The sequence below is a fragment of the Leucopleurus acutus genome (genome assembly GCF_964270905.1).
Source record: "Leucopleurus acutus genome assembly, chromosome: 20".
NCBI classification, from domain to species: Eukaryota; Metazoa; Chordata; class Mammalia; order Artiodactyla; family Delphinidae; genus Leucopleurus; species Leucopleurus acutus.
In genome coordinates, this window is record NC_139162.1 from 29,101,907 (window position 1) to 29,111,534 (window position 9,628).

General features: G+C 59.3%; 1 protein-coding gene across 1 annotated transcript; it reads left to right on the forward strand.

The window, feature by feature from the left end:
• Positions 1-4,404: 4,404 nt before the first annotated feature.
• LOC309976930 (metallothionein-1E-like) lies at positions 4,405-6,113 on the forward strand. Its single transcript, XM_082862781.1, has 3 exons — positions 4,405-4,515; positions 5,095-5,160; positions 5,871-6,113. The coding sequence occupies exons 1-3, from the start codon at positions 4,488-4,490 to the stop codon at positions 5,960-5,962; spliced, it is 186 nt and encodes a 61-aa protein (XP_082718907.1). The 5' UTR covers positions 4,405-4,487; the 3' UTR covers positions 5,963-6,113.
• The last annotated feature ends 3,515 nt before the right edge of the window (positions 6,114-9,628 follow it).

A 9,628-nucleotide genomic window follows, 5' to 3' on the forward strand; every position in this document is an offset into this window, starting at 1 on the left:
AGAACAGGGAGACTGAGGCCCAGACGGGTCACCGACAAACAACCTCAGACCTGTCACTAGAACTAGTCCTCCTGCCTCCTGAGTCACGCTTCCGAATCCTCTCAGGGACTGAAGCACTTTAGGGACCGGAACCAGCGGCCGTGCGTGGCTTCTCGGACCCGGTGCAGCCCCTTCCTGTCGAAGCAGCCCAGAGCTCCCCTATCCCGAGCGGGAGCTGCTCTGTGCGGGCTTTGCCTCCACTTTGATCCTGAGGACTTGGCTCACATCACTGGTGGTGCTGGGGGCTGGCTTTCTCTTGTCCCCAGAGGCCCTGCTCACTGTCTCTCCAAGGCGCTGTGCCCTGTCCTGGGCACAGATGGGCCGGGCAACCTGAACCTAGTGTCTGAGAGCAATGACCTCAGGACAGAGGACACCATCGTAAACTCAGGGTCTGGGCCCGAGGGCGGCTGGGGCCAGGCCTGCTGCTGGGAAGGGTGGTTCCGGACAACGCGTGGTCCGACTGCACGCTGCCCTTGCCTCCCCAGGCTGCTGCTCCTGCTGCCCCGTGGGCTGCGCCAAGTGTGCCCAGGGCTGCGTCTGCAAAGGGGCCTCGGACAAGTGCAGCTGCTGTGCCTGATGTCGCGGAGAGCCTGCCCCGGGTGTCCACAGAGCAACCAGGACAAACCTGCATTTTACCGTTTTTCATACAACCGGACCTGACGCTACATTCCTTTTTCTATGAAATCTGTGAGTTGTAATAAAAGCTGTTGACTTTATTCTGGCTCTGTCTTCCTTGGTCTGTCTTGGACAAAGAGACTCCGTGCCCATCGGGGCTGGCGTGGGGAACTGGACTGGACGTGCAGAGACCTCGGCTCTGGACCAAAGAGTACCCCCCCACACACCCCACACCCCCAAAACACACACACTGAGCGTCTTAGCCGCTTAGGTTCATTTGAGCTTCCGTTTCTCAGCTCCAAAGGATACCCTCGCCAGATGACATAGGGCATTGGACACGCAGAGGACACACTCCCTCTATTCCCCTTAGGAGTATGGATTGCAGAGAAAGTTGCCCATTTCTCATTTTCCTTCTCTGGGGGCCCCTGCCAAACTCAGCGCTCGGTGATGAGAGCCTAGAAAAGTACCCAGAGGGGATGGAATCCCACACCCCTCTCGTGTGACTTCTGCACGGGGCTTGCGTCTAAAACACCCTGGAAAGACCTCTTTGTATTTTCTGCCACAGTTTTCACCCTGGTCAGTAAAACGGATCGCTAAGAAAACACGTCAAAGGACACGATATGTGACACCCAGTTTTCCCTTCAACACGTAAAACCACCTTCACACGTGGAGGAGCAATTCTGAAAACTGGACGCTCTCATATGCTGCACGTACGTTGAAAGTGTGCCCGAGTCCTGGGAACACTTCACAGATGCCCCACTGTGTGGACCACACACGCCTGGAGCAGCTCTGTCCCCTGCCTCCCCACAGGGAACATCAGTCTTGGCTTGCCCAGGGCTACGGACAGGACACTCGCCACCCGTGACAGCTCCCTGCGGGGGCTTGGCTCTGAATCTTCGCAAGTACCTCCCTAGGTCAGGCTGACATCTTCCCTTCCCTCAAAATCCAGCCCGTGGCTACCTGACACCCCGAAAGAAAGTGATTTGGATTTGGTGGGAATTTCCCGGCTGTTTCCCTGAGACCTGGTTTCAGAAGAAGGACTTCACGTGTTCCTCTGCAGAGTGATGGTGGTGCTGAAGTGCGTGGCGGGGGAGGGGGGGGCCTGGTGGGGTTTATTAGCAACAAGTGTGTGCTGAGGGAACAGGGAGTGTATTTCAGCTGTTGGGCCCCCTGGCGGTCTGGGGAGGGAACTCCTATTGGATGGGCACTCCGAGAGAAAGAGGAGACACGTGGCTCAGAAGTCAGGACCAAGATGGGCCACAGGTGCCCCGAGTGCACAGGGCATTTCGGGAGCCGGCCCGTGCTGCGTGCGTGGGCGTCGGCGTCAGGCACTCAGGTTCACAGCCACCGTGCCACTTCCTGACCTGGCAAGTCACTGATACTCTCTGAGATTTCATTTCCTCCTTTCGATACAAAAGAATAATTTCAATGAGGGGGAATAAGCGAGATAGTGGCCTGGCTCCCAGCTCGGGCTTCCCCCACGGTGTCCCGTACGATCGCTCTCTCCACACTGACATCTGTGCACAGAGAATCCTTGAGCTCCCGACAAGCTCCTGGAGAAAGGCTCCCTGGTTTGCAAGCAAGCTCATGGCGAGGGCAGAGATGGATAGGAACCTTGCTTATCCAGTGCCAGAGGGCGTGGGGATGTCCTCCAACAAGCCCCGTGGAACGAGTCACCGCCACAGCGTTTGGACAGACTCGGTGAACCTGCATGGTCTGGAGTGATGGTGCCAATTCCAGAGAGGTTAAGCAACCTACCCAAGGGCACACAGCCTATACTCAGAGGACTAAACCTACACTGCAGCTGTCTCACCTCCCGGCCACACGGTGCCGGTTATGACATCACTGGAGGCTGAATCCGGCCTCTCCTTTTTCAGGGCTGCAGGGTCTTCGGAGACAGTCCAGCTGTGCTCCTGGCTGCAGAGGTGGGAGGCCGAAGCCCAGAGAGGTCACAGAGCTGTGCGGAGGGTTCTGGCTGCCGGCTCAGGGCTCTCCCACTGCTGCCTCTGTGCCAGGTGTTCAGTGTTCTCACCCTTCGTGGGAAGACACGGTGTCCGGTTGGGCGTGGGGCTGCAGTCAGCCTGCAGGAGGGCCAGTCCCGTCTGTGCCACGTACAGCCATGGGACATAACCTCTCTGTGGCTCCGTCTGCTCTGCTCTAAAGGGAAAATAACAGTGTCTGGCTCTCGGGATTAAAGAACTGAATACATGCAAAGAAGGTCAGAATATACTGGGCACTCAGTGAGCAATCGATCACATCACCCATTCATTTATTTATCTATTGATTTATTTGTTATCATCAGCCTAGGAGACACTGTTCTCCTTCCAGACACGCAAGCGAGGACGGTGTGTTTAGCTCTGGGCTCTGGGCCGTCCCCATCGACCCTGTGAGCGTGGGACCGGTTCCCCCGAGAGGGTTATCCTGCCTTCACGCAAAGAGCCGTCGACACTACAGATAGAAGGCCGTGAGGAGCACAGTCGGTGTCCTCCTCACAGACACAGAAGGGTCCTGCCACTTCTGCTGTCACCTGCATCAGGATTTCCTTACCATTTTCTTTTCAGTGATTTTCTGAAATACGTTATACCAGAAGAAACCTCTCGAACGCTACTGAAGGAGAGAGTCAGAAGGTAGCCACGAAATCATAAATACATTCCTCCGGTGTCACCTTGGTCGCCCCCAGGATGGAGCTGGACATGGCAGAGACGGGCCGAGGACACGGCTCTGGGCCAGAGGGGACCTTGCTCACTGACTCCCTCTTTCAGCTGCGAAGCGACAAAAACACAGAAGCAGGGCACCACTCCCCAGCCCTGTGTGCCTGCCTCAGTAGCCTCCCGGTACTGTAGGGACTTCGGACTTTGGGAACCGGGCTCCGGACTGCTGTCTCCCTTCCCGGTTGGTGTGACAACTCAAAGAGCAGAAGTGACTAACAAGGCTTGGCATGGACTCCACGGTGAGTAACTGTCAGGACTACTCAAAGGGAACTCTATCCACTTGTCTCGCTTTGTTATTTACCGCCAGGTGTGCCTATCACCTACAATGATGCCGTCCCTGGGGAAGCATCCCATGATTAGGGAACCTCCACCCTGGCGTGGGGGTGGACCGGCTACAGTGAGGAGCGCCCCTGGAAAGTTCAGGCAAAGAAGCCCCCGGACAAATGAGCCAGGATCCCTCCAGGAAAGGAAAACACAAGAGACGCCTCGCGGCTGAAGGCCACGTTCACCGCGTTGCGGTTACAGGAGGCGGTACCGGAAAAACGCTTCCAAAGGACCTTGGTGGGGACCGGGGCTGGCAACGCCCGGGGACACATGGGGTCGGCCAAACGGTGGTGAGGGTCACATCCGCCTGCGCTCTCTGACACCGCTCCCCGGCTCCAGCCAAGCCAGGGACACGAGCGGGAGGCGGGGGCTGTTCTCGGGCTGCAGGAGGCCGGCGGCGCGGGGCCTGGGGCGGGGAAGACCGGAGGACGCGGGAGCCGGATTCCTGCACAACCCGCCAACACGGCGGCTGCTCCCGTCGGGCACATTGGGAAGGGGCGGCCGGGGGGCTGGGACACGGCTTACCGCACGGCACCCGGTTCCTCCGCTCCAGCCGGCACCGACGTGGAATCGTGCGCTCGGCCCCGCCTGTTGCTCACAGCCCGGCCCAGGGCGCTGCGGGCGGCGCGGGCGCGGAGCCGCGGGGCGGGTGCAAGGCGGGGGCGGGGCCTCTGCGCCCGGGCCGCCTCCTCGGCCTATAACTCAGCCCCCGGGCTCCTCGCTCCCACACGGCCCCCACCGGACCCGTGAAGCGGCTTCGCCCCTTGCTTTGGACCTCGGGCCTCACTCCTCCTCCAGATGGACCCCAAGTGCTCCTGCCCCACTGGTAAGGGAGCCCTGCCTTTGAGCCTTAGGATGCCCCCTTCCCGGGCACAGGACGAGAAGGGAGGGCTTTGAGTTTTGAGCTCAGGAGGACTCCTGTCACGGGTCCAGGGCTTTCTCGGTAGCCAGGCTCCTGAGGGCACGTCCGTCTCCCTTTGCCTCTCCGTTGACACTGAGGGCACGGAGGCTCCAGGCTGTCCTTCTTGAGGTCACCCGGCAGGTCAGGGGATTGCTAGACCGGGAGCCAGCGTTTGGAGGAGGCCTCGGACCTGCCACGATTTGAGGGGCGGAGGGGACGCTGCCTCTTTGGGGTTCAGGCCATGGGCCCCGGCCCCCGGCCCCAGTCGGCCTGGGCTGCGTCTGGAGCCCGGGACCTTCCCTGTGGAGTCCCATCAGGAGGGGACCTACTCTCCTTGGACCAGAAGAGAGGAGCTGGGGCTTCTCTATCCGCCCGAGTGGACACGAGCTCCCAGGGCTGGGTCCTGACAGAGGAGGAGGGCTCAGGGAGGCATTGCTGACCGTCTGCTGTGGCTCCTGCATCCCCGTCCCTGCTCACTGCTGGCCTCCTTTCCCTTCCCGGCAGGCGGCTCCTGCGGCTGCGCTGGCTCCTGCACCTGCAAAGCCTGCAGATGCGCCTCCTGCAAGAAGAGTGAGTGTGCGGGGCCTTCTCTGGGAAGGCGGGGTCTGGGCTGAGTGCGAGGAGGGAGCCCAGAGCTCAGCAGGCAGGCAGGAGCAGGACAGTGACCAGACTTCCCGGCACCCCCCTCGCCAGGAAGGGATTCACAGTCAGAGCTGGAATCACCTTCGGCACGACCGAGACCCAGGCGCGCACTAGAGAACAGGGAGACTGAGGCCCAGACGGGTCACCGACAAACAACCTCAGACCTGTCACTAGAACTAGTCCTCCTGCCTCCTGAGTCACGCTTCCGAATCCTCTCAGGGACTGAAGCACTTTAGGGACCGGAACCAGCGGCCGTGCGTGGCTTCTCGGACCCGGTGCAGCCCCTTCCTGTCGAAGCAGCCCAGAGCTCCCCTATCCCGAGCGGGAGCTGCTCTGTGCGGGCTTTGCCTCCACTTTGATCCTGAGGACTTGGCTCACATCACTGGTGGTGCTGGGGGCTGGCTTTCTCTTGTCCCCAGAGGCCCTGCTCACTGTCTCTCCAAGGCGCTGTGCCCTGTCCTGGGCACAGATGGGCCGGGCAACCTGAACCTAGTGTCTGAGAGCAATGACCTCAGGACAGAGGACACCATCGTAAACTCAGGGTCTGGGCCCGAGGGCGGCTGGGGCCAGGCCTGCTGCTGGGAAGGGTGGTTCCGGACAACGCGTGGTCCGACTGCACGCTGCCCTTGCCTCCCCAGGCTGCTGCTCCTGCTGCCCCGTGGGCTGCGCCAAGTGTGCCCAGGGCTGCGTCTGCAAAGGGGCCTCGGACAAGTGCAGCTGCTGTGCCTGATGTCGCGGAGAGCCTGCCCCGGGTGTCCACAGAGCAACCAGGACAAACCTGCATTTTACCGTTTTTCATACAACCGGACCTGACGCTACATTCCTTTTTCTATGAAATCTGTGAGTTGTAATAAAAGCTGTTGACTTTATTCTGGCTCTGTCTTCCTTGGTCTGTCTTGGACAAAGAGACTCCGTGCCCATCGGGGCTGGCGTGGGGAACTGGACTGGACGTGCAGAGACCTCGGCTCTGGACCAAAGAGTACCCCCCCACACACCCCACACCCCCAAAACACACACACTGAGCGTCTTAGCCGCTTAGGTTCATTTGAGCTTCCGTTTCTCAGCTCCAAAGGATACCCTCGCCAGATGACATAGGGCATTGGACACGCAGAGGACACACTCCCTCTATTCCCCTTAGGAGTATGGATTGCAGAGAAAGTTGCCCATTTCTCATTTTCCTTCTCTGGGGGCCCCTGCCAAACTCAGCGCTCGGTGATGAGAGCCTAGAAAAGTACCCAGAGGGGATGGAATCCCACACCCCTCTCGTGTGACTTCTGCACGGGGCTTGCGTCTAAAACACCCTGGAAAGACCTCTTTGTATTTTCTGCCACAGTTTTCACCCTGGTCAGTAAAACGGATCGCTAAGAAAACACGTCAAAGGACACGATATGTGACACCCAGTTTTCCCTTCAACACGTAAAACCACCTTCACACGTGGAGGAGCAATTCTGAAAACTGGACGCTCTCATATGCTGCACGTACGTTGAAAGTGTGCCCGAGTCCTGGGAACACTTCACAGATGCCCCACTGTGTGGACCACACACGCCTGGAGCAGCTCTGCCCCCTGCCTCCCCACAGGGAACATCAGTCTTGGCTTGCCCAGGGCTACGGACAGGACACTCGCCACCCGTGACAGCTCCCTGCGGGGGCTTGGCTCTGAATCTTCGCAAGTACCTCCCTAGGTCAGGCTGACATCTTCCCTTCCCTCAAAATCCAGCCCGTGGCTACCTGACACCCCGAAAGAAAGTGATTTGGATTTGGTGGGAATTTCCCAGCTGTTTCCCTGAGACCTGGTTTCAGAAGGACTTCACGTGTTCCTCTGCAGAGTGATGGTGGTGCTGCAGTGCGTGGGGGGTGGGGGGGGCCTGGTGGGGTTTATTAGCAACAAGTGTGTGCTGAGGGAACAGGTAGTATATTTCAGGTGTTGGGCCCCCTGGCGGTCTGGGCCGGGAACTCCTATTTGATGGGCACTCCGAGAGAAAGAGGAGACACGTGGCTCAGAAGTCAGGACCAAGATGGGCCACAGGTGCCCCGAGTGCACAGGGCATTTCGGGAGCCGGCCCGTGCTGCGTGCGTGGGCGTCGGCGTCAGGCACTCAGGTTCACAGCCACCGTGCCACTTCCTGACCTGGCAAGTCACTGATACTCTCTGAGATTTCATTTCCTCCTTTCGATACAAAAGAATAATTTCAATGAGGGGGAATAAGCGAGATAGTGGCCTGGCTCCCAGCTCGGGCTTCCCCCACGGTGTCCCGTACGATCGCTCTCTCCACACTGACATCTGTGCACAGAGAATCCTTGAGCTCCCGACAAGCTCCTGGAGAAAGGCTCCCTGGTTTGCAAGCAAGCTCATGGCGAGGGCAGAGATGGATAGGAACCTTGCTTATCCAGTGCCAGAGGGCGTGGGGATGTCCTCCAACAAGCCCCGTGGAACGAGTCACCGCCACAGCGTTTGGACAGACTCGGTGAACCTGCATGGTCTGGAGTGATGGTGCCAATTCCAGAGAGGTTAAGCAACCTACCCAAGGGCACACAGCCTATACTCAGAGGACTAAACCTACACTGCAGCTGTCTCACCTCCCGGCCACACGGTGCCGGTTATGACATCACTGGAGGCTGAATCCGGCCTCTCCTTTTTCAGGGCTGCAGGGTCTTCGGAGACAGTCCAGCTGTGCTCCTGGCTGCAGAGGTGGGAGGCCGAAGCCCAGAGAGGTCACAGAGCTGTGCGGAGGGTTCTGGCTGCCGGCTCAGGGCTCTCCCACTGCTGCCTCTGTGCCAGGTGTTCAGTGTTCTCACCCTTCGTGGGAAGACACGGTGTCCGGTTGGGCGTGGGGCTGCAGTCAGCCTGCAGGAGGGCCAGTCCCGTCTGTGCCACGTACAGCCATGGGACATAACCTCTCTGTGGCTCCGTCTGCTCTGCTCTAAAGGGAAAATAACAGTGTCTGGCTCTCGGGATTAAAGAACTGAATACATGCAAAGAAGGTCAGAATATACTGGGCACTCAGTGAGCAATCGATCACATCACCCATTCATTTATTTATCTATTGATTTATTTGTTATCATCAGCCTAGGAGACACTGTTCTCCTTCCAGACACGCAAGCGAGGACGGTGTGTTTAGCTCTGGGCTCTGGGCCGTCCCCATCGACCCTGTGAGCGTGGGACCGGTTCCCCCGAGAGGGTTATCCTGCCTTCACGCAAAGAGCCGTCGACACTACAGATAGAAGGCCGTGAGGAGCACAGTCGGTGTCCTCCTCACAGACACAGAAGGGTCCTGCCACTTCTGCTGTCACCTGCATCAGGATTTCCTTACCATTTTCTTTTCAGTGATTTTCTGAAATACGTTATACCAGAAGAAACCTCTCGAACGCTACTGAAGGAGAGAGTCAGAAGGTAGCCACGAAATCATAAATACATTCCTCCGGTGTCACCTTGGTCGCCCCCAGGATGGAGCTGGACATGGCAGAGACGGGCCGAGGACACGGCTCTGGGCCAAAGGGGACCTTGCTCACTGACTCCCTCTTTCAGCTGCGAAGCGACAAAAACACAGAAGCAGGGCACCACTCCCCAGCCCTGTGTGCCTGCCTCAGTAGCCTCCCGGTACTGTAGGGACTTCGGACTTTGGGAACCGGGCTCCGGACTGCTGTCTCCCTTCCCGGTTGGTGTGACAACTCAAAGAGCAGAAGTGACTAACAAGGCTTGGCATGGACTCCACGGTGAGTAACTGTCAGGACTACTCAAAGGGAACTCTATCCACTTGTCTCGCTTTGTTATTTACCGCCAGGTGTGCCTATCACCTACAATGATGCCGTCCCTGGGGAAGCATCCCATGATTAGGGAACCTCCACCCTGGCGTGGGGGTGGACCGGCTACAGTGAGGAGCGCCCCTGGAAAGTTCAGGCAAAGAAGCCCCCGGACAAATGAGCCAGGATCCCTCCAGGAAAGGAAAACACAAGAGACGCCTCGCGGCTGAAGGCCACGTTCACCGCGCTGCGGTTACAGGAGGCGGTACCGGAAAAACGCTTCCAAAGGACCTTGGTGGGGACCGGGGCTGGCAACGCCCGGGGACACATGGGGTCGGCCAAACGGTGGTGAGGGTCACATCCGCCTGCGCTCTCTGACACCGCTCCCCGGCTCCAGCCAAGCCAGGGACACGAGCGGGAGGCGGGGGCTGTTCTCGGGCTGCAGGAGGCCGGCGGCGCGGGGCCTGGGGCGGGGAAGACCGGAGGACGCGGGAGCCGGATTCCTGCACAACCCGCCAACACGGCGGCTGCTCCCGTCGGGCACATTGGGAAGGGGCGGCCGGGGGGCTGGGACACGGCTTACCGCACGGCACCCGGTTCCTCCGCTCCAGCCGGCACCGACGTGGAATCGTGCGCTCGGCCCCGCCTGTTGCTCA